Source organism: Mchenga conophoros, linkage group LG3 (genome assembly GCF_057382185.1).
Source record: "Mchenga conophoros isolate Kocher_MC1m ecotype Shallow Benthic linkage group LG3, M_conophoros_male_GT1.1, whole genome shotgun sequence".
In the NCBI taxonomy this organism is placed as follows: domain Eukaryota; kingdom Metazoa; phylum Chordata; class Actinopteri; order Cichliformes; family Cichlidae; genus Mchenga; species Mchenga conophoros.
The window spans coordinates 57,718,376-57,744,021 of NC_140528.1; the positions used below are offsets into that span (position 1 = coordinate 57,718,376).

At 41.7% G+C, this 25,646-nt stretch overlaps 1 protein-coding gene across 1 annotated transcript in view; it reads left to right on the forward strand.

Annotated features, from left to right (window-relative positions):
• The first annotated feature begins 3,712 nt into the window (after positions 1–3,712).
• Positions 3,713–25,646, forward strand: part of shroom4 (shroom family member 4) — a 100,424-nt gene continuing 78,490 nt past the window's right edge. The window contains exon 1 of the mRNA XM_085264322.1: positions 3,713–3,985. Within this exon, the coding sequence (XP_085120448.1) occupies positions 3,863–3,985 (123 nt within the window). The 5' untranslated portion in view covers positions 3,713–3,862. The remainder of the gene's footprint in view (positions 3,986–25,646) is intronic.

The following is a 25,646-nucleotide window of genomic DNA, read 5'->3' on the forward strand; positions in this document are numbered from 1 at the left end:
ATATATTACGTTTAACCCGAGCAGCAAAAGTCTGCGGTGATCTGAAAATGATGTGCCGGGAGTTGTGCCGTTCTCGGCGGCTTCAGTGACCCTCGAGCTCCCGGCTAGCTATCGAGCTGGTGGGTAGCAGACGTCTCCGAAAACGTCGAAGCACTTTTGCAAATATGCGATATCTTGATAAACCGAGCAGATATTTCATGTTTACACAACTACTTTCTCGCCTGAAAATATGTTAAAAGTTTATTTTGTGACCCAGAAAGATTAGTATGAGTAATTTTAAAACTTAGTAGCGGCCGCCATTGTTGGAAACTGGAGTTTGGCTGGGCCGCGCTATGAATTCTGGGATATGGTGGGCCACGAAGGACACACCCGACCCATTCTTCACATTCGGGGAAAAGGACGCATTTGTCGGCTGCATTCAGAGGAGTCTACGAATTAGGACAGCCTTCGGCGCGTCGCTGTGACATAATCGGTCTACAGATGCGGCCTCAGGAGGATGCAGCCCATGAATTTGGACATGACCCCAGAATGGTTAACTGAAGGCCGGACAGTCCTGATTGTCAAGGACCCCCAGAAGGGACCGGTCCCATCCAACTAACGGCCAATAACCTGCCTCAGCACCACGTGGAAGCTCAGATAGATGGATATATGGAGAGAGAGAGAGAGAGAGAGAGAGAGAGAGAGAGAGAGAGATTACACACTTCTGAGCGAGGAAAATCTGAATAATAACATCCTGTTTCTGTTTGAGCCTCAAACGCTAAACCCACTAGAATCAAAATAAATGAAAGAAACACGCACTATAAACCATCTCCACTTGCGCCTTCTGTTTTTTAAAAACTTGACCTCACATGAAAGCAGCACTTACCACCAAACCAAATATTCCAGCTCAGAGTTTCTTAGAATAAAACAAGGCCGAGAGGAATCTGACCAAAACAAACTCCTCGTGGTCTGGATGAAAGGTGGGATGTCTGAGCATGTCCACATCTGTTGCCTCTGTTTTCTTTGATTCTCTATCACTTCTCCTTCGTTTGTTCTTTCTATTGAAACACAAAGATAGAGACTCATACACACACATGTAGTTAAATGCGTTGCAATTTGGTGGCATTCCACAGCTGTGATTATCTATAGTCCAATTATTTCTGTCTGCAGGGAGAGAGTGGGAAAACTTCAGGCTACGGGGAGCAGACTGGAGACAGGAGCATGGCTGCGAGATCAGACAAGAGCGCATTTGTCCAAAATAATTGTTTCTTTTTAAGTTAAAATACAGAAACTCTGCAGAATAATATAACTGTATAATACATTTTATGTGTTGGAGCTACCAGTTTTGATAGCATGTACACTGAAAACCCTGAAAAAATACTGTACAGTGTACTATTTCTAAAGTAAATACATTTTTTTCTTTTTTTAAAATATTTTTGACCACAGATTCAATTTTTGCAATTTACCATACACAGAAAATCTCATAAACATCTGCAGGAAAAAAGATAATGTACCCTTTTTTGCTGTGTAGTTATTTTCACCATGTGTGATACCTTATGTAAGAAACTTTGGGGATTATTTGAGAGCACAATTATTGTTTGGGTATGGTGCCAATGAGGAATAAAAGTATCTAAATGCAGTTCATTAGTATAGTTTTACCCTTCACTTAACTTAACATTTCAGACATTTTTCATGCCTTTTACTGGCTTCTTTGGCTGTTTTCATCGCTTTGTATGATATCTGTTAGACATTTTCAATACATCTGACTCAAACTAACACCCAAAGACGCATGGGAACATGTTTAATATATTTACAACAACTGTTTATGTATAATATGCTCATTTTAACCTTTAGATGTGTAGTTAGGTGTATTTTCCCCTAGGCTATATACCAATGTCCATGTGTGACATTTTTTCATGACACACTTTAACAAGATGTTAAACAACATGCTGTGTGTTGTTCTTACACCACAGCTTTGACTGGTGGTGTTTTCTTGACTGATTGTGTCTTAATACAGCTGTTATATAAGAAGACTGGTAAGAATTTAGAAAAATGTGGGATGTGATTAAATGTTATTGTTGGCCTGCAAACCAGCATAATTAGGTGGTCGTGTAGGTCTGCAGAGCTTCAGGGTGGAGGGTGGAAAGTCTTTGTTGTGATAGGAATAGAAGTCCGTGAACAGAGTTAAGATCTTTTCATAACAAGCCTAACTTGGAAGTTACCTCTTCAACTATTGAGATTGAGCAGGAGTGTCTGTGTGTCTGTCAGCATAATGCAGAAACACAACGGATAACCTGTAAGTGTTTTTAAACTGCACTCAGAGATTCCTTTCATAACTTCAAAGGACTGATGACTGAAAATAGTTTCCTCCAGCTGCAGATAAGAGGGCTTTTCAATATCTGGACTGAGTGCTAATTCACACTTTTCCCATTCCTTTAGTAAGCTCAGCCTCAACGGGAACAAGATTTTAAATTATAATGTGCAACTTTTTCTACACTAAAACAGAGAAAGGGTTATTTTTTAAAAGTTATTAATTAAAACACATTATTAAAAAAACATATTTAACTATAAAAAACTCATTAAATACAATGTATATTAATAAAATAAACAATACATATGATTAAATATTTACTTTATTAAATTAAATATATATTTATTAAAATAAATAGAACTTTATTAAAATATCTCAGATGTTTCCAGCAATGTCCAGACCACATAAATTTATATATATATATATATATATATATATATATATATATATATATTCACTTCATTATGGTATAAAATATGCTTTATTATGTCACCCACCTGTCCATGACTTTCCTCTCACATTGAGGAACTTTGCATGTCACTTGAATGAGTGACTAAACGTTTCTCCTGCTAAAAACGCTGCATTCAGACGAACAAAATCAACTTTATGGGATTCCTTGGCTAGTAAATCAAGACAAATTGAACTTAAAGACGTCTGTACTTTTTCTGTCTTTCTCAATATTTGCTAAACAAAAGTGTTTTACACAGTTTATCTTAGGAGTGATTTCCTTTGATATGGCTACAATCTGCTCTTCAGAGGCCTGCAGTATTACGTTATACAGCAAAATTATAGTGAAGCAGCTCTCTTGCATTAAATCATGCAATTATATGTGGAGATGGCGGCTTAAAATGAGCTGATAGTTTTCGCAGTGGATCTCCTGTTTCAAATAAAAGCCCAGGACTGTCCTCTCGTTCTGCTGCTTACCGCCTGATGCTGTTAACAATACAGCGGGAGGCGCCCTCACAACTTCTGCCTCTTTGGCCCATCGTATTGGAAGATACGTCCGAAAGCCGCTCTCTCATTGGCCGAGCTTTCCATCGGTCAAATCGAGGCGTTTGGCTAGTGGGAGAAGTCCCCGCCTACCTCGCGTTGTAAAAGTTTTCCCAAAGTTTGTTGCCGTGGGAATTTTGTGAATATTAGACCGGAAATAGGTTGTGTGGATATAAAAATAAAAGCTAATGTAATGTGAAATTTTCGCGTTAAAAGCTAAGTATATGAGGTGGTATTACCAAAAGATGATTATGATACGTTATAACACAAATCTACCTTTATAAAATTCGACTAGAAGTCACTTTGTGGTCAAGTTAAACATTTTAACCGGAAATAGAAAGCGACATTTCACTGTAATTGTTGCTAACTTTGAGCCCCGCGTGAAAACTTTCTGCCCTCCCCCTTTTGCACTCCCTCCCTCCGTCCTTCTTCCTCAGCCAATCCATCCGTTCCTCGTTGATGTTACAGCGGTGATGGAGAAGCAGAGTTACCGCCACCGGCGCCGCTAACCTCAGTAACAACACAGACAGCAGGACGAAGAAAACGAGAGGGATAACGGATACACGGAGCGGAAGGAGAAGGATGGAAACCGTGGAGCAGCTCGTCTCCTTCCACCACATTCAGGTCCAGTTGAGCGGGGGCGCGCCTTGGGGGTTCACGTTGAAAGGAGGGCTAGAGCACGGGGAGCCGCTCATCATCACCAAAGTGAGTGACCATAACAACTGACAGCGTATATACGTGTGTTTGTGTGTGAAAACTCCCTGTTTGGACGGGCTGAAAGTATGTGTAAAGTCGCTTATGCTGCACGTTGCGTTCTGTAAAGTTTTCTGCACAGATTTAGACCCTTGGCTTGTTACTCGTATGCCACTGCACTCTCATTGGATGTAGGAATTGGATTTCATAAGGATGTGGCTGTTGCAACAGGCCTGACCCAACAGAGCAGCGGTTGTGGTGGTTATTGTCGCAGGTCTGTGTAGCTGCTCCCCGGGTTGCTGGTTTGAACCTTCCACTGAAGTGATTGTGCACAGCTTAGTTTAAAGTCCTGCTCTTTTTGTGAAGGAAAAAAACATGTGATTCTCCAAGGCTAAAGCAGATATCCGGTGCAGGTTGATGTTTCTCAGCTGTCACTGTCTTTGATTCCCCCCCCCACCCCAACACACACACACACACACACACACACACACACACACACACACACACACAATGTAATGCCACTGTGCTTTCAAACCTGGAGGTTAAAGGTTCCTGCCTGGGGGGATCCTGGATGAAAGGAGACTGTTCATCTTCTTGTTACGTCATTTAATGTGAGGTAAAGACGCCCAAGTGTTGACAGACATCATACTTTAGATGACTTGGTCTGGGCCATAAATAATCCAGCGTGAGGCTGTTTGTGGGATGTGGGAATCCTTGTAAATGAAATCCTGTGATTCTCTGTGCTCATTGCATGTTCCTCACATGGTTTCTAAGATGCTTTTACTTGAGTTTGCACTGGTGCGGTGTGATGTTGTGTCTGCACAGATTCAAGAAGGCATCTAAAAGTATTTGGTTGCGTTCCTGCATCCACAACTTGTGATATAGCCTCAGCCTAAATCACAATACTTTAAGCAAGTTTGTTACAATGATATTTATGAGGATATTTGTATGTTAGTAGGCTATATACCAGTAGCAGCAGGGTATTCCAGACATCCTTCTACCCAACTAAACTTTCCAGTTGCTCCTGGCAGATCCTAAAATGTTCCCAGGCCTGACAAGCGATATATAATATCTCCAGTGGGTCTACCTCAGGATCTCCTCCCAGTTGGGTGTCGCCAGAAAAAAGAAAACCTCTAAAAAGGAGGCATCCTAACCAGCTGGCTCCTTTTTGACACGCCCTCTGGACATCTCTAAGGCTTAGCCCAGCCACCCTATGTGGAGGAAACTTTTCTGCGTTACTCTCTTGGTCAATACTCAGACTTCATGATCCTTGGTTGGGGTTGGAACGAAGACGGCCTTTTGGCTCAGCTCTCTTACTGCTGCGGCAGTCCGCTATGATGTCTGGTTTACTGCTGACACTGCGACAATCCGCCGGTCCACCTTCCCATCCCAAGATGTAGAAAGCTACTCTGTAAGGTTTGTGCACTGAAAGCTAATCAGCTAAGGTTTAATCCATTTGCTTATTCTTAGGCACAGAACAACAGTTGCCTTTCCCCCCCCCCCAAAGCACGTGTCCCCTCTGAAGACTCTTAATGCACTACAGAATCTATTACTTTGTGCTGTCAAGTAAGATGAACGAAAATGTGTAATAAATGGTGGCGGGCTGCATCATCGCCGAGAAACGCCACCTATCTGAAAGAGATGTTCAGCAAGCTAAAGACAGCAGTTTTACCTTCAGGCTTTCAGAAGCTGATGTGACCTCATGCTGCGAGATCAAGTCGCTCGGTGGGGGCAAGGTTTCCTCCCAGCCTCTCGTCTCACAGTTTGATGCCACGGGTGGTGAGCCGGTAGAACCGAGGAGGGAGTCTTTGAATTACTACAAGCAATTATTGCTGTGTGTTCTGCTGGGGGTGGTCCGTGCATAAGTAGGACATGCAACCTCTGCTCCCAGTGCCTCTCGTGCTCTCTCTCTCGGTCTCTTTCCCACTCTGTTGAGAAGTCACAGCAGCAGCAGTGGTAGTGGTGTAAATGTTGGCTGGTGTGCGTCTAGATTGACCACAGTGGGGGAATGGAAAACCTGGCTCAGTCATCTGGAAACACAGTAACATAGCCCCTGGGAAAATGTGACTGAGACCGCTAAAGGAGATAAAAATCAAAGCTGGGCTCTGTGGCTGTTTTGTGTCCGGTGGCGAGCTGACACTCGCACACAGATGGATACACAATAAAATCAGCTCGGAAGGTGAGTGACGGACAGGGAAGTGTGGTGCTGAAATGTGTTTGGGGTGTTTAATGATTAAGTGTTAAGTCCTTGAAGGAAAGGGGAGAAGGACAGGCAGAGCGAAGGTGAAGCTGAGGTGTGTGAAAGGCGTGAGTGTGGAATGTGTTTTAGGGTCAGGGAGGGCCTGCACACAGAGCGTTACGGTGTCTGTGTGGACCACAGATTTAGAGGGATGAGCACTGTGTGAGCCTGTGACTTTCTTTATCTTATCTATTCGCTGTCTACAGATTTCTGTTTTACAAAATAATCTTAAGTCAAGGTCCCATTCCAGCTTTCTAAGATTGATAACAGCCTGTGTTGTGATTGTGCCTCAGTACGAAGCAGCAGGTTACAGGCTGATAAATGAAGCCAATGCCTAAAGACAAAAACTGCAATTCTTCCAGTGGCCACTTGAGGCTGTTTTGAAAAGTGTATAAATCGCCATAGACTCCCATGTTAAAATGGAGCAGAGATAAGTAGATTTACAGCGTCACGTGGAAACTGGTTTGATCTTTATTGCTAGTTTCTTCCTTTGGAAGAACTCTGAAGGGGTGATTGTTAACGCCACTTAGATTTTGTTGAGGCTTAAACGTTATTGATCACCTTCGCTGAACTCAACGTCGCTGTGGCATTTTAATGAAATTACATTGTTGATACATTGATGACATGGTGCAACTCTGGCAATCTGTTGCACACTTTAGAGTCACACCAACCAGATCCTGAAGCAGGTGGAGAGCTGGGACTCGTGCTGCACAGAGCTAAATGCTGGCTCAGTGACGTGTGAAGCGGGCGTCTTATCTGTACAATCAGAGGCTCACTGGAGGAGAACAAGAGTTCAGTTGTAGTAGTCAGCTACAGTCCAGCATGGTGGAGTTGGAGTTCGTCTTTGGGTTGAGGAACTTGGTGGAGAGGCGGCTGATCACTGTTTTGATATATGTTGTCAAAAAGCGAAGCATGGGTGCACCTTCTTTCAGTTTGCTTCCCACTATCCTCAGCTCCTGCTTGGGGAGGGTTCCCAAGGCGCTCCCAGATCGGATGAGATAGGTAATCCCTCGGGTGTGTGTCGGTTACAACAGTATACCTCTATTTAACAAGCAGTTAATGAAAAACGAGTGAGGCAACAATAGGTCATTAAAGCGTTGTTTGTTTCAGTCAGATCTTCTTACAGGCTTCTCACATTTAAAAAGTTTCCTTTTCTCAGGATTTATGCCTGAAAAGTTTTAATGTGGATACAAGTGTCATTCAGCAGCGTGTCTTTATGGAACAGCCTGGTGCCCTTTTCACAGTGTCTGTGTTTTGAAGAATGTGTGTGTGCTGCAGGAGGGGGAGGGTTGGCTTCTCCAGTCTGAGACAGCAGAGGGATGTAAGCCATTTGGTCAACATTTCACCAGGAGCATAACTAATTACTACTCTCTGTGGGTGTGTGTCTGTGAGTGTGTGTGTGTGTGTGTGTGTCGATTTCCCAGACTGGAATACTATGGTGTCCTTTCAGCCAGTGATCAGCTGTGTGATGACACGGTGAGTTTGAGGTTTTGTTTAAAGTTGGTCGGTCACTCGTTGGCTTTGCTGCTCGCTCAGCCGTTCAGCGACTTGGTCTTTGAGCCTCTTACCAGTGCTTTTCAGCCAGTCGGTCAATCGAGACGTAAACATGCTTTGGTGAAAATAGAGGTGAGGAAAAATGAGTCACGGTGCATCTGGGAAAGCCTAAAGGCGAGTCAAAAGCACTTTATTAGTTTGTTTCTACATCTTCATGTGTTTAATTGGGGCCAGGGCACTGATGGTGATGGTTTCTGGTTATGTTGGTAAGTAAATCAGATTTTTGAGAGCCTATAGCTCAATAAAGGCTTGCATGGATGACATCCAAAGAAGACCTGTTTGTCTCTCTATCTGGAATCAAACTTGCAACCTTTTGCTTGTCAAGTGAATGTGTAAACACCTAGGCTATTGCTATAGCTCAATGAAGTAGAGGGAAATGGTGAAATTAAATAAAATCTCAATAAGTGATAAAATGCCATGTAAAAAGCTCAACATACTCCAGTAAGGAGTGAAAATAGGAACAAAGTAAATAGAGGTATTTTAGTTTGAAGCTGGAAAACGTCCTCCATGTGGTAGGTGAGCTGAATCGGTGTGCCAGAGAGGAAGGGAAAACAAAAACTTGAACGGTTAAAAGCCTTTTCACCACCTCATTATTTTAATCTTTCCACTCGACTTTTAAAATAAATACAAAGCCCATGAAGAAGTCTTAAATTAGCACCTGTTGGCTGCGGACATGATTTAACTTGGCGCGCTTCAATGGTGCACAGAAGAGAGAGTTCAAGAAGGCCCGCCAAGTCTTCGACAAACACACTGGTTATCCATTAAAACGACGTATTTCTGACAATAAAAATCCAACATCAGACACTTTTTCAAACTTTCTAACATGTTGACAGAGCGTCGGTTTAATGCCAAGCTTCGTTTTTCAGGTATTTTTAAATATTGTTTTTCAAACAAACCACACGTCATAGTTTCCTGAGAAATGTAATAATAAAATTCAGTTAGCGGAGATTAAACTGAATAAAAATGCACAGAACGCAGTCAAAGAAGCATGAATTTTATTGTACGAGTGATAGAAACTCCTACTTACAGTCACACAGATGTGTTTTAGGGTGACGTCTCATTAAAAGCCCTACTGGTTGTCAGACCCGTATGTTGTGTGACATTTGTTATGTCCTTTGTAGTTTTGGAAGACTAAGTGATGAGTTCCTTTCATTTTTGTGTTTGACAGAGCAGCTGCCGCGGCGCTGTCAGCTCGCTTTCATGTGTGGTTTTATGATCTACTGCGAGCTCTCTGCTGTTTCTGTCTCTGTGCCTCCTCAACAGGTTTTTTTAGGCTGCTCTGCGGTGGCTGACCGTGAGACGACGCTCCAACGGGATCGTTGCACATCTAAAAGAAATCCATCTTTGGCTTTAAAGATCTTGCTTTGGTCACAGTTTGAGGGGCGGTTTTAAGTTATAGTGGCTAATTGAGTCTTTTTGCATACAGCACGGTAATTGGTCATGCTCAGAATTAAATTTAATGGCTCATGTTTTCAACTCTGCTGAGGTTTTTAGATGGATACCAGTTGCCCACTTTACTGCTGTGCTTTAGATTGTTTTTCCCACCGAAGCTCTTGCACACCCGACATGTTTGCTATCTAAAAGATCTCAGACTGCATTGTGCAATTTAGCATTTTTACAGAATGCCTCCAAATGTTGACCTTATATCAGGTGCTCCATTGCAGACTGTGTAAGTCAGGAGGGGCCAAATACAGCCAGACCAGTGAAACTCTCCTTTCTGTCAGTGCAAAGAAGATTAACTACACATTTAATGCCTGAGAAATCTGAATGTTACAAAAGGAAGGGCAACAGTTCATCTGTTTTTCTGTGTGATAAAGAAATCTTGCTGGAGAAATAAATCTCTCAGCACGACTCTTTGAGCTTAAATTTTAAGAAACTTGTTTTCTTTGTACAGAAAAATGTTTGTACTGTCTTTCTGAAATTTGACTCTTTTCTTTGAAAAAAACTTCTATAAAAACAGAAATTTCTATAGTAGATAGTGAAGAAACATGAACTTTACCATTATTTAATACTACTATTACTACTAACTACTAGCTGCTATTTAATTACTTTGGTGTTTACTTCATGAGGAGGATGTTTCAGTTAATTTATAAAGCAAAAAAAGAGCAAAAATTTCAAAAATTCATTGTTTACTGCCTATCATATACAAATATTTGCTATTTTTTTGAATTCATAGCGTAATCTGCTTAATGTTTTGACCGTTTTTCAGACAAATTTGTCTTAATGAGTCAAACCAGACTGGTTGCAGTTTAAAAAACAAACTCTGCTCATTCAGGTTGAATTTCTTGATAATAAATGGAAGCTTTCTTTTAGCCAACTCAGGGGGGGAAAGGCCTTCAGTTCCTCCAAAAAAACTGAGGGTGTCTTTTACTCAGATGTACAATAGTTGTACCTTTTAATAATAGAATTTGGTCATTATAAAGAACACCTGAAGACCGGATTCAGATCATAGACTAAAAGCTGCTTTCAGCTGCTCCCTTATTCACAAGGGGTCACCACAGTGGGTAGCTCTGCATATTTGATTTGGCAGTGAGTTTTATCCCGGATGCCCTTCCTCACGCAACCCCAAAGGGATTTGTGTCTCCTCCCGAGATCGAACCAAGCTGTGGTCAAAAGAGCAGACATGATGCTTTTCTGTCTCCTGCTGTCGATACGCTTGGTGTAACGCTAGTTTGGAAACTTTTACTGGAACATAATGTGTTGTCACCAAGGCCATTAACATTATTTCACTTCATCTGTCTCTGGTTAGTTCCACACGTGACGTATGCGTGAGGACAAGTAACAGGAGGTGCACTGAGACTGAGAGAAGGAGAATCTAGCCTGAATATAAACACAGTAACAGCGGGACGCAGCAGCGGAGATGCAGGGACAAATAAATACACCGTGTGCCAAATTATTATGCAAATTGTGTTGAAGTGTCATAAAGATTAAATAAGTTGTTTTTCAATTAAACCCATGGATGGAATTGTGTCTCGGGACTCTTTGTATCACTGAAAACAATCTCGGACACCTGTGATCATTAGTTGCCAGGTCAGCCCAATTAAAGGAAAAACTACTAAAGAAGGATGTTCCACATTATTAAGCAGACCAGCATTTTCAAGCAACATAGGAAGGGAAAAAGGATCTCTCTGCTGCTGAAAAGAGTGAAATAGTTGAATGCCTTGGACACGTAATGAAAACCTTCGATATTTTACGAAAATTTAAGCATGATCACCATAATGTTAAGAGATCTGTGGCTGAGCCAGAGCACACATGGGTTCGTGCGGATAAAGACACAATGAGGAAGGTTTCTGCCAGACAAATACATCAGATTAAGAGAGCAGCTGCTAAAAGGCCATTACAAAGCAGCAAACACATATTTGAAGCTGCTGGTGCCTCTGGAGTAGGGCTGCTCAATTAATCGAATTTTAATCACGATTACGATCTGGGCTTTCAACGATCATTAAAAATGACAGAGCCGATTATTAGCCCCTCCCTCATTTATCCGCGACACCTTAAAGGCCGGTCCGTGAAAATATTGTCGGGCATAAACCGGTCCGTGGCGCAAAAAAGGTTGGAGACCGCTGATTAAGAGGACCCGAGGGAAGCTCGGAAAGCTAAGCAGAAGTTATTTGGAGAGGAGAGTGACTGCTGTTGGTTGAAAAGAGAGGTAAAAAAAAAAAAACTTCAGTGGTGTTGCGCACTATTTTATATTATTTTCTAAAGTCATTGTTAACCCTTTAAATCCGGTCAGAGCAGCATGCTCCGTTTTGTGTAACTATTTTTAAATCCCTGTAGAACCCGAACCGCGTAAGCTAGCGCAATAATTTGTTTTGCATATGAAACCGGAGGAGTTGTACTTACATCTTATGCCATCAGCTTGTCCTCGGTCACGGTTTCGTTCCACATAAAGCTTTGCAAAAATTGCATAAAAAGCGCTTGCAGGAACAAAAACATAATATTCCAGAAACACGCTTTGCCGATCCGATCAGCTGTTCGTAACACTTCCCACAGTGAAACAGACGTCAGCGCGAACTGTCGCATGTCCGCCATTTCCTGGCCGAAACCGGAAGTGACGTCATTTTCGCGGAAATGTAGTTTTTTACTTGTAGGCCTTAAAAGCCTATACTGGTCATGTTTGACTTTTCTGAATAGTTTCTGGGATGCTTAGAACTCAAATTGCACTGCTGGAAATAGTTTATTTTGATGCACCTGCTGTTTTCTTTGCAAATTTGCATCATAGGATTGTTTTTTTTGTTTTTCCTGCAGTATATAAAAATTGGTGTATCTCCAAAATAAAACTATGAAGACACTCAAACTAAATTTCCTGTTGTTGTAAACTATTTTTTGCAACTTTTTTGTATTTAAAGTTTTGAGGGAAAAACCTATTAAATTTCTCCAAGTAGAAATATATGTAAAAAAACAAAACAAAAACGATATAAATTTTTTTGTAGTTTATTGCACTTTTTTGCAATTAATGTAGTTACTATGGACTTAATGCATACATATTATTAAAATATGGGCTATAACAGTTATTTAGCAACTTGAAATGCTCCCACAAATGGCACTACAACATATAAAAAAAATAATATAAGCTCTGGCGGACTTGGTTCTATAGTAGGTCTTAAAGGGTTAAATAAATATCGTCAAATAATCGCGATCTCAATTTCAGTGAAAATAATCGTGATTATCATTTTTGCCATAATCGAGCAGCCCTACTCTGGAGCCCTGCGAACATCAAGGTCGGTTGTTTGTGACACCGCCCTCTGGTAGCACTTAACAGCTACAACATGTAGATAATGGTCTACAAAACTGTGTGTAGACCAGGTGTCCCCAATCCCAGTCCACGAGGGCCGGTGTCCCTGCAGGTTTTAGGTGTCCTTGATCCAACACAGCTGATTTAAATGGATAAATTACCTTCGCAACATGTCTTGAACTTCTCCAGAGGCCTGGTAATGAACTAATCATGTGATTCAGGTGTGTTGACCCAGGGTGAGATCTAAAACCTGCAGGGACACCGGGCCTCGTGGACTGGGATTGGGGACACCTGGTGTAGACTCGGCAAAGCATAAACGCACAGCCAGGTTTGAGCCATTACAAGTGCTGATTGGAGTGACCCTCCAGCTCCCAGTGGACAAAGATAAAAAAGGACTTGAAGTTGTTGCTTACGCTACGAGAGACTTGTGACTGACATCACTGAAATTGAGGACCTTCAAAGCAACAACCTAACCAGGTTAATTTTGGGAAAACACTAAATAGGAAGGACCTGAGTGAACAGATTAGCAGTTACAAGTCAATAGCCTTGTCCAAATATATTTTACAAGATACAGTTGGTCCCAAATACCTTCGTTGACAAGCCCTCAAAGCACTTAAGCACCATCAGGGTCCATCTCACCCTGTCTTCCTCTGTCACACCAACCCTCTGCATGTCCTTCTTCACTACATCCATAAGTTTCTCCGTGGTCTTCCTCTTTTTCACCTGCCTGGCAGCTTCATCTTCAACACCCTTTGTCAAAAATATCCACTGACACTTCCTAATTTTGTCTCCAAACTGCTCGACCTGAGCTCTCTCTCTTACATGCTCATTACTGCAAAAAAAACGAAAAATTGTAGAAATAGTTTGAAGGAAACACTCTCGATTAAAATTTTAAGAACAAATCATGTGAATAAGCAGCTGGCGTAATACATGACCACAGTCTATCACTTGAGGGTGAAGCACGCCAAAACAAAGAGTAATAATTCAAATTGCATGTTCAGATTGGTCTGGTGTTCCTTCAGTTGTCAGCCTAGGAAAAGAGTTAAGAGCCTGTACTGTTCTGGGAGCTGTACTCTTGCTTGTTTACGGTCCATTTTCATTGTGGTCCAGGTGTTGCATAAAGCTGGGTCTCCATTCCCATCACCATCTCCAGTCTCCTCTCACTCAGCCGGCAAACTCTCGGCCAATCTCCCAGGCCGCGCAACCACCGAAACCAGCAGCGCTGCACTGACCGGCAGCAGGAGGTAGCTTTGGTGCTGTGTTTTCCAACGGCTGAACTCTGACCGAGCTATTTTTAAGTTGGGCTCCCTCAGAGTAAAATTATGCAGAGCTTTGTGGAGTCTTCACAAACCCAGCGAAGACCATGATATGACTCCTGCAGTGGAGAAAATTTCATTGGGTGTTTCTTTATTTTTATCTGATTATCACCCTACTGTCTGGTCATGAACTCGTGCCTGTTTTTGCACTAATGCCTCACATTTTTGTGGATCTGGATGACTTTTGAAGTTAATCAGGAGTAATTAACAAAGTTTGGCATTAGCACGGTAGTGTACTTAATCTACTATTTTCACAACAGTTGAGATCATAAGGAAATCTGGGAAGCACTTAACTGATCCAGGATCTAGATTTAATGGCTTTATCACAGGATAAATAAGGATATAAACTGGTAAAACTCCTTTAAATGATCAGTTTTGTCTGCTTAAAATTGTTAATCTAGTGCAGTTGAAGCAGAGCAGGTAATGGCACATTGTTGCAGGGTTTTTGGCACTTTAAGACCGTCTCATCTTAATCCAAACTGTAAATCAGTACATGTTGGCACAAAGGGGTGAGCCTCCAAAAGAGTTTGATGTTTTTGATTTGTGGCTAAGAGGGATTTTTCTCCTTCTTCTACTGCTGGAAATCAAGCTGCATTTCTTGTGGGGAGCATTCCAGCACAATGAGTTTCAAAACAGCAAGAATCTGAGATTCCCAGCTGATATTTTTCTTGTTTTGCTTTTTGTTTTGCTGATGACAGAAACAGAAAACTCAGGGATTTTTACAAAGGAATGTTTTGACATTTGGTCAAAGGTATGCAGCCAGCTGTCTTGAGGTTGTAAACAGCTGGTGTGTGTGTGTGTGTGTGTGTGTGTGTGTGTGTGTGTGTGTGTGTGTGTGTGTGTGTGTGTGTGTGTGTGTGTGTGTGTGTGTGTGTGTGTGTGTGTGTGTGTGTGTGTGTGTGTTTTCCCCCTGCATTCCAGTAAAGGTAGCCTCCAGTAGCAGTCTTCTCAGAGGGGGGTAGATAAAGATGCCATCAGATAGAGATGCTATTGTACCTACTCTGTGTGTGTGTGTGTGTGTTTTTCCTGTCCACTGCCCTGCTTTGCTAACTGTCCTACCTAACCAAAAACATATGTTGTGCAGTAACAGCGCACAGCAGCACAGTAGAGTGCATTGATGAGAGGGCGGCAGAAAAAATGTGGGAGTATTCATGTTTCCAGCAACTTGTACTGAACTTTACTTTATGAGGGTTTTTTTTCTTTTTTTGTTCATTTATGAAGCAAAAGCAGAGCCAAAAAAATCCATGTTTTACTGCCTATCAGATATGAATATTTTTTGTTGGTTTTCAGCTTTTCTTCTTAGTTTTTGGACCATTTTTCAGACAAAACAAAACTGAATTGAGTCAAAACCAGACCATTTTAAAATCAAACTCTTAACATTATGAAAAAATACGCTATAATTAGTGAAAATGAACAACATGTTTTAATTTGACACTGTAACAGTTTTTTCTTGTGATTAGTTGAGTTTCCTACATATAAATGCATGCTTTCAGTAACTTTCCCTGCAATTCTTCCAACATAACATGGCCACTGATGGTGCCATTCCACCAAAGGTACACATGACATGATAACTTAAAAATCAGATTGAGAGAAGGTGAGATAACTTTGGCTCTGTGTAAGCACCTGCACACACAACATGCTAAAGTAAAGCTAGCCAAGAACTCTGAGTGATTTTAAAGCTGAGTGCATTCAGACTCCAGCCCAGCAGCCAGAGCCTGGGCTTCAGCAGTTAACGAAGGCAGAGATCAGCACACAGGCTCTTGAAGAACTGTAGTTTAAGGTTATGTCTGTGTAGGTTCTCTATCATCCAGGTCCCAGTGGTCCTAGGAGCTTGGAAAGGAATCGACTTGACTTAAAGTTTCATAAAGACATTTTCACCTCTCATCCTCTCACGACAGACTGCCACATTTCAAGTGTGTATCTAATGATTAAGGTGCAATAGTAAGGACACAGCATGAGGTCACCTTTCTGTTTCCTCTCTTATTTTCTCATGCAGTTACTTCAGCACTGCATTGCTCGCTCTGATATTACGGGACGAATTCTTGATATTCACTCGAAAGCTCATGCAAGAAACTGGTATAAACACCCCGGTTTTCATGCCTTTTTTCTTTGTAGGTTATCGTGTTTCACAGATGACTTGTAGCCACACTGCGAGGCCTGACCACAGAAAATAATCCAGATGGAGTTAACACATGAAATGTTTGAGATAAACGGTTGGTTGAGGGAAACATGTAGCTTGTGAGTAGGTGAAGTTGTAGACAGCTGTGTGCATGTGTTTGGGTGGGGCTGGAATGCTTCTGTCTCTGATCTGTGGAGCCTTTGGTGGTTTCTTTTAGGCTACGTCTGGAGGCGCACACACACACGCGCGCACACACACACACTTTGTAGCTATGTGAGGATCCGTGCTGACATAATGAAGCCCTTACCTTAAGCATCACAAATAAGTGCCCAACAATAACCTACACCTGAATCATAAAACAGATCCCAACGTAAGGGCCTGCTAATGAGACCAGTGCTCACAAAGATACACGAAGAAAACCCCTGTTTGTGTAGTGAAACTTGCCCTCGAGCAAAATTATATCATTGCAGTTTCGAGGCTGCTGCAATTCTTGTTATTTTTGTCAGGCATTCCCCCTTTTAGCCCCTCACTTGAGGGGCAGGACACACACCCACACACACCTCAGCCATCTTTTCTTAGCTCAGATTACACATGAAATGTTGATATGATGGAAAACAGTTTTTGACAACAATCAGTTGAATTTTAGTTGAATGCCTACAATCATGAGGAAGTCACAGTAACACTCACTCCTCTCCTGTCAGGGCCCTGAGAGCTCAGCGCTCCTCTGTTTGGGGAAAACACATGCAAATAGACGAAGCACAAGCAAATTAGGCTGTTCTCCAGTTGCAGCGCACCCTCAGGGTGATCGCAGCCTTTATCGCTTACCTACAGCAGTCTCATTTTAGTGACTTTGTTCTTGTTTAGGATGCTCAGAGAAATAAAAACAAAATTTTTAAAGTGTGCTCTGTTATCAGAGTTCAGTCATAAAATCATAATGCAGAGCCCGGAGTTAAGCTGACTGTGCTGAGATTCAGCATCAGAGCTGAGACTGAGACTGAGGTTGAAGCAAACAGAAACAAGTCACGTGCTCACAGTGCACGCAAATGTGTTTCCTTGGCATCTGGATCCCACAGAAGAAGACACAGCAGTGCTGTTGGTGAAAGAGAGAGACATAGGTCATGTCCAGATTCATGGGCTGCATCCTCCTGAGGACGTATATGTAGACCGATTACGTCACAGCGACGCGCCGAAGGCTGTCCAAATTCGTAGACTCCTCCGAATGCAGCCGACAAATGCGTCCTCCTTTTCCCTGAATTTGAAGGATGGGTCGGGTGTGTCCTTCGTGGTCCACCATATCCCAGAATTCATAGCGCGGCCCAGCCAAACTTTTCACACAGCTGAATAAATGTCAAACAGAAAACTGATTGAACAGAAGTGTGAGACGGTCGAGAATTTACGCCAGTGTCCTGTTATATTTTAGATAGCAAGGAGCAGACGGCCGAGTTTATTAAACTCCAGCGAGACAGTGGTGACGCTAATCAGAAGGCTAGACCGTCCAATTTCACAGCCGTTTACTTCCGGCCTACCCGACCTTCTGAGGACCCGGCCCACGTAGGTGGAGAGCTGTCCACCTGCTGCTCGTTCGAGTCACTCTATAATGACTCTAAAGTGAGACAATCAAGGATCACCATAACAACGACCTGGCCAATGAGACAGCTGATAGGAAAAACATAAGATGGGAAGGGCTGGGACTAGCTTGTTAGAAGCTCCTGAACTTTGAAACTAAGTGTAAGGATGGTGACATTCTAATTGATTGATTTAAAAAAAAGAAAAAGTAGGTTTGGCATTTGTTTAAAGCAAACTGTGTGTAGAAACACTAATAATAATGTATAATTTAAATTACTGTCAGCACTGAACGAGTGGACAAATATCAGCTGACCACATAGGGGGTAAAGACTGTTTACCTGTTTTGTTTTTTTTTTGGTTTTTTTGTCTTTGGTGTTCTGCTAAAAGATCCACTGTGTCACCCTCAAAGTGGTGATGTCACCATTTACTCCAATGCTGCAGTCTGCTTCCGGGCGATAGTGGTCACCACGCAGACAAAACCTCTGCGTCAGCATCAAGTCAAGAAGTCAAAGAAAGTCTCATCTGTTGTGATTTAAAGAGCACAGAGATTCTCTGAGCTTCTGCACTGACATATCCTTAAAAACCAATCATACACACTGAGGTCCAGGACCGGCTGAAACAGCACCAGCAAGCGGATGTGATTTCTGGTATGTACTGCTGTTTAGGAAGGCAACAGCAGTTGGTGTATTGGCTTCACTGTGTACTGGTTAGTACATTCGTTGAACAAGCAAAAGTTTGATTCAGTTTGGAGACATAAATCAGTCAGGAAGGGCGTCTAGCATCAAACGAAACTGACAAATCAAACATGTGGTGCTATCCTCTGTGACGATCCCCTGCGAATAAGCGACCAGACGAAAGGGGTTTGTCACACAGACAACATTAGTTATTTTAACAGTTGGAGCTTCCCATGTCCCAAAATATAACATGTAATATTCTGCATGCAGTCATCAGGTTTTTGTTTTTGTTTTTTTAAAGCAAGTTTTGGCAAGCCAGTTTTTAGCTCCTCCAGTGTTGGCAACTCAAGGCCCACTTATTATTATTATTATTATTATTATTATTATTATTATTATTATTATTACTGGTTTTTTTTCAGTAACATGGGTTAACCCTGGAGAACCCATGGGGTCAAATTTGACCCCATGGGTTCCCTAGTAAACCAATGGGGCCGGATCTGACCCCTTGGGTTCTCCAGGGTTAAAATATGTTTATTTTGGGAAACATGACCTGAAATTAAAAGCTGGAGATATTAGTGACACCATTAGCTTATTCTAGCCATTCATTACTGCAAACTGAACCCTTGTAAATGTTGCTACTTTAAATGGACAAAACAGGATATTTATAGTGACGAGTTGCATTTGATTATCTTTTAACAAAATCTGATTAACTAACCTATTTACTAAACTAATCTGATTTTTAGTTTATTTTAGGCTTCAGTAAAAAAACTCCACTGTAAAAACATGTTTTATGATAGTTACGGTGATTTCGCTTCCTAACCCTGGTGGCATGTTAACAGATCCAGCAGTTAACTGGCTTTTAACAGTAAAAAAATGATTTAAAAAAAATTAAACTTAAACGACTCGTACTTCTGGCGCTGACACACAAAACTCTGATGGATTTGTTCATTAGTCGATTAGTTGCTTTCTGTTATAGTCATTGTGGACAAACCAAGACACTGAAAGTGATGAGAGATATTTTCTGATCTTCAATAGACCAAACACTTGATTGACAAATGAGTGAAACAATGGTCACATTAATGGACAGCTGCTTTCTGATCGCAGTCCCAGTTGTTTCTGGTTGTGGTCCCAGTTTACCTCATTTCACAGTTTATTGAAGTGGATTGCCTTGATTACCGCGTTCCTTTAATCCCACCTTGTTCTTGGCTTTCGGCTCCTTTCTATAACATTTTCCACCGACCGCAGCGCAGCTATTTTCCTCAACTCTTAGAAGCAGTTTCCGAGCTATTATGTCGGATTAAGAAGGGCTGTTACAGGAATAATTTGTGTGCGTTTCTCTGCGTCTGTGTTTATATGTTTACAGTTTATTGCAGCGTAGCCATGCCCCAAACCGAAGAATGTACCCCACACACAAATTCCACCACGCAATGCGGTCCATACTTGTAGCTAGCCCGGCGAGGCGACTCCAGTTTGAGGTCTAAAATGACACAAAACTCTCTTTGTGCGATTGCTCCTCCATCGCCGTCCCTCCTGTCTCTCATCGGTGGCGTCTGAAGGAAAAGTCCTTTCATCCCTTCGTCTTGCTCCTCCGTCCTTGTCAGGCAACGTGGGTTACTTAGAGGGATGTTAAGTGGGATTTCTCCCCTCATGTTCTATCTTCATTGGAAATGGGACGAGTGGAACTTCTGAGCAGGGAACCAAAGTCTGTGGGTGCAGGGAGGAGGGCGACAGTGGGTGTGTTGCATTCCTCTAGGTTAGGATTTATGAGGAGTTTTGCCCAGATTGTTTATTCATCTGCTGGGTTTCAGTTGGAGTCTGGTTTCTGAAAGCTGATTAAAGCTGCTGATAATCAATATTCGCTGTCACTGTCCCCAAACAGACAAATGAGAGGGATTGTGGTGTCTCAAGTCTATCTTTCACATTAAAAACAAAAATGCCTCAGACAACATTTGGACCATTGTGGGAGACAAACTAAATACTGAAACAACTCCTACTGACACTAAAGCTACAGCTGTGATAAATTTAATGACTAAAATAACCAAAACTAGAAAATAGTGCAGGTTCTGTTGTTGTTGTAGTGGGAAAAAGTGGTTTTTGAATGTTAATTAAATCAACCAGTCATATAAATACATTTTTTAGAGGAAAAGATGAAAGACTACACTAGACTGCATCTTAAATTATGTAGTGGTGTAAAAACAACCTTACATAACTGTGAAAAATCTCCATCTAATGTCTCCTTTTGTGTGACAGGTGGTGCAAACGCCCCAAAATTAAATTATTCCTCTTGGGAACTTGTCTTGAAAAGGGAGTTATTTGCTGATTAACTCATCATTGCAACTCTAGATAAAATTTAAACTTAGCTAACTGCCTCCATGAGCCTCAAAGAGCAGGTTTTAGATGTAGAATTATGAGTTCAGCCATTTCACTTGACAGTAAAGCTTGCACATGTTGTAAAATTGTAAGGTTGGACGGGGATAAGAATGATAAGAAGTGATGTATATGGGAGTGAAATGTAGGAAAGATGGATAAACTGGGACCAGACAGATTCTTAGAAATGTAAGAAGGGAGGAAGATGGTGGATTAAGGAGGATAAAAGGGTGAATGAAGAGTAAAGACAGAGGCAGGATGTGTCATGCCTACAAATATGTCAAAAAAGACGTCAGCTAAGAAGAGTTGATTTAAGTGGAAAAAGGGGGAGACCGGGGTCGTCTGCAGTCCCTTTAGCTGTAGGGTGATGAATGGAATAACAGACGGATGGAGAGATAATACATCAAAAGATAGAGGTGGAGAAAACTGCAGAGGAAGGAGCTGAAGGTTTCAGGTTTCGGGATACACTTTGCTAACTATCTACTTCTATGAGTCATTGAACACATCTCTGGGAAACTCACGTAAGGTTTGGTTTGTGTCTCTGAGACAAGAGTTTTTTTGGACCTTTAATTACATATAATAACGTAAAATATTTGACTTTAGCACTCAACTCATCTTTCAGCCACAGCAGCTGTACTTGATATTTTGGATAAGCTGAGGATTAACTGTTATTTATAATTGCAACATCCCCAGCTTGCAACATTTGAATGTAAAATGTGTACTCAAAAAGAAAGTTAGAAGCCACATTTGGTTAAGGCCTTGGTCACACGGGCCTAGAGACCTGTAGGCAACCATCTGGCAACCACCAGTTGCCAGGGAAACATGTATTCCCTAACCTGTTGCGAGTGGTTGCTGGAGGTTGTTCACAGTTACTGGCTGTCAGAGTGAAATCTATCGCTTAAATTCACAGAGTCCTAGAGATTGGTTAGTTGCCTCCTGGTAACCACCTGCAAAGTGTTTATTCCCACTGGTGGAGGTTGTTAGCGATTGCTAGCATGAAGTTATCACTAAAGGATATACAGAGCTGAACTGAAAACCTTCTTGTGATTGCTTTGGTCAGTTTACTGTGGTTGGCAGTAGTTTGCATTGAAGATGCTTACCTGTCAGTAAACACAAAGTACCTGTGAAGTGTGGCACCAGAACTGAAGAACTGATCTTCAAAGTGGGCCATGTGCCTGGTGGGCTGTGGAGGTACTGCAGGTGGGCAGCAGAAATATTCTTTAACTGCTGGTAACAGTAGGTGCTTAGTTTGTGATATTGCTCATTATTCTGACCTAATATTACTAACCTTGCATTAAAATTTGTATCCCATGGCAGGTGGGTCACACAACACTTGCATATTCAAGGATGGCATCACTTTTATTTTGTTGAGAGTGAAGATTTCAAATTGGATGGTGCCCAGGGGATTATCTGGTTGCCAGAAGTATTCGCTCGTCTGCCTTTACACTCATATGAAACCACCCTTTGCATCTATAACAACTTCAACTCTTCTGGGAAGACATTCCACAAGGAAATAACCAATTCCGTGAAGTTCTCTAAGCTTTCTGTTGAGCAAATCTGAAGGCTACGTGAAGTTTGGAGGTCTGGATCGATTGACTCTGCAGAAAGATGGTGACCTCTGCACATTGTATGCCTCATCCACTAACCCTGCTCTGTGATTTTAAGTAGCCTACCACTTCATGACTGTCATTTCCAATGCTTCCACTTTGTCATAATACCACTAACAGCTGACTGTGGAATATTTAGCAGTGGAAAAATTTTCCGACTGTTCTTGATGCAGGTAGCATCCTATTACGGTACCACGCTGTAGTTCCCTCAGCTCAGAGAGCGATCCATTCTTTTCCAAATGTTTGTAGAAGCAGTCTGCATGGCTAGATGGATGTGATACACTTGCAGCCATGGTTATGACTGAAACACCTGAATTCCATGATTTGGATGGGTGAGTTAATACTCATGTCAAAAAATTGACATTGACGATGAGGACTCAAAAACTTACCTTTTTAGTTCTTAAATAAAATTGTAAAGGTGTTTTTTCTTACCCTGTAAGAACATCTCATGCTTTATCAGATATCCAACAAACATAAAAGTTATGATGTAAACTCATGCATGTTAGGTGCCACCTTAGACATTGCTGCTACCCCATGATAGAAACAGAGTGTCAGTGCTCCTAAGGAAAAACAGAAAAACTGAGGTGTTGTTGGCCTTCAAAACAAATAAACAGAGCTGTGGCTAGCTATCAAAAAAAGTTTCCAAATAGTTTTCCATTGGTGGTTTTAAAGCAGTAAGTGTTAATTGGAGATGCTTTAAATCTGTCTTCAGCTGTTAAATGAACTGCTCGAGACTGTTTTGTTGATTTTTGAGGTTTGTTTTAATCCCCTGATGACAGGTTTGCTGTGAGCAAGTCGTTGCCAGCTAATGATCGTTTTCATTTCCAGATGAAGGCAAACAAAAAGAACCATTATTCCTCCCTAATAAGCTGGGACTTAATACGTATAAGAACTCAATCTCTTCTACTTGCAAGATGCCAAAAAGCTTCTTCATCTGTGATCAAGCAAAAGCTTTTGTGATTTTGATCTGATCGTCAGCGAAACAACATGTTGTGACTTCTATAAAAAAATACTTGACGGGCAGTCCAGAGAGAGAAGCAGCTTTGATGTGACAGGAGTAAAAGCGTATACAATACACCCTCTATCTGTGGTGCTCGTAAACACACAAAGCACATCCAGTGCAGAGATTGAGGAATCGCGGGTGGGTGTAGGTAGGTGGGGGGTAGAGGCAGGTTTCAGTGGAGAAGGGCAGGGTCGTTTAGTGCACATTAAGAAGTTAATCTTTCACTCATATTTAAGTGTGTGTATGTCAGAGAGACACAAAGAGTCTCTTTATGACACTGATGGATCAAACCAGCCGGCCTCTGGTCCCACCAGGCTGCCGAGCCCTTTAACCTTTGCTGCTGTGAGCGCTGGTCACCGGAACTAATGGCTGCCATACTCCACCAGAAACACACAGCCAGGGGTGTGTGTGTGTGTGTGTGTGTGTGTGTGTGTGTGTGTGTGTGTGGACAGTTTAAATATCAAAACTCCATAAACACAGAGGAATAACCTTTCTGTGAGTGTGTAGAATAATATGACAATCAGAGGTTAAATGTATCCATACAGATACAGTGTGTGTATTTAGGAAACATTTGAAACGGCCAATCACACTTTTCAGTAATTGAGTCGTATTTTATAAATGTCTCTGGGATGTGCAGCACCCTGCACTGTGTGTATCATTGCACACACACAACGTCACATTAGATTGCTGAACGAAGCAAATTTAATCTGGTTATATGGCGGTTTATTCTGACATAGCCTGCATAGATTAGTTCATTTTCTACATCAGGGGACTGGTTGTCAATGGTCTTACCTTAGAGGCAGAGGCGCTGAAAACAGGAAAAACCGTTTTTCCTGTGGAAGATGGCTGTGGATGTATGCATGGTTGTTTTAAGCCTTGCATTTAAAGCAGTCTGCAGTGTCACAGTGATTACTGAAAACCACGCTGACCTTCTTATTATCTTCTTTTTTTTGTTTGCTGGTGTTTAGCTTGAGTCTCAGTTTGCTGTTCAAAATTGTGTGCATGTCTTCCAAAAGAGTTGAATGACCAGAGGAGCCACACTCTGTGCTTTGTGTATGTGCTATCACCAGTGTGAGGGTGTCCTCATAAAACCTCTGAGCTGAACTGTTTTCATTTGTTTATCTGTGTCATCCCCATATCAACCTGAGCTCAAATCCATCCCCAAAATGGACTTTCCCCCGTTTTGGTGTGTACATATACACACACGTGCCTCCATCTGTTTATACATCTTTGTGAGGACCAAAAATTGGAATGCTACCATACTTGTGGGGACAAATTGCCCATCCCAGGAGTTTGAAGGCATTTTTAAGACTGTGGTTTTTGGTGTCAGGGTTACAGTTAGGTTATGGTTTGGGTCAAGAGTTAGGGTAAACGGAAAGTATTGGAAGTATGGAAACGTGTGTGTTTGTGTGTGTGAGAGAAACCTGAAGGTCGCACAGTCACAAAGTTTTTGCTGTTTCTTTGTGCGTGACGCTGTCACTTCAGCGTGTGAGTGCCTTTAAATGTGATAGTTTGATTGTCAGGATTGTGGTGGATTATGGGATTTGGAGGCTTGTTGTGCTATGATGATGTATAGATGTTGATGACGACTGAGGGTTAAAGTTCGACAGGTTGGGTCGGGGGTTAGCGTGACGCTGCTGGGCTTCCTGAGGATTGTTGGGCCGTGGAGCTTTGATGTGGTTCACAGCTCGGAGACTGTAATGAGGGGCTTGCTTTCCCAGATTAGGCGAGATTATGACGGCTTTACTGGAGTTTAAAGTGGTAAGAGCATCTTTGGTGTAAATGCTTGTGGGGGAATTTCCAGAAGTCACCTGCCAGTCAAACATTATGGGCGGCACATTTCTTCTTGTTGTCATCCTGTTTACCTAACAGCACTGGCACTTTCTTTTGTTTAGTGATCCTCTTGGTTTAGGTGATTTTTTTTTTTTTTTTTTTTTTTTTTTTAAAGGAAAAGAGTTCAAATATTTATGCAACAAACTACATCAAACTTTAAATCCTAAAGCAGCTCTTTAGTGCAGCCTTTTATGGGTGAAAACTGTTTATAGCCTCATAAAACTCATAAGAATACAGTTTCCCCCCATTATTTATGCGCTTTTCCTCTATTTGCCCTTATAAAAAGTGAAATAACGCGAATGTTAAAGCTTCTGCAGAGACGTGGGACTTGATGATGACATTTAAACATCCTGCACGCTTTCCACTTTTTGTATTTTATTTCTCATCATTTTTAAGCCATCGCGGCGCTTGAGCTGGTGACTGTGTTTTCGTCCAGTCACATCTTGTTGGCATTTCTTCAAACGTGAAGAGTTGCTCTTTTTTTTTTTTTGTTTTTTTAATTTGAATTTAAAATATTTAGTCTCCTCGCGGGAGTACAGCTAATAAAAATATACGAGTGGGGAGACCCACCAGAAAGTGTCTGCGGCACATTATAAATAATTACTGAAAACGTTCTGGATTAAAAACAAACAGAAGAAGCCACCAAGTCGGATCACATGT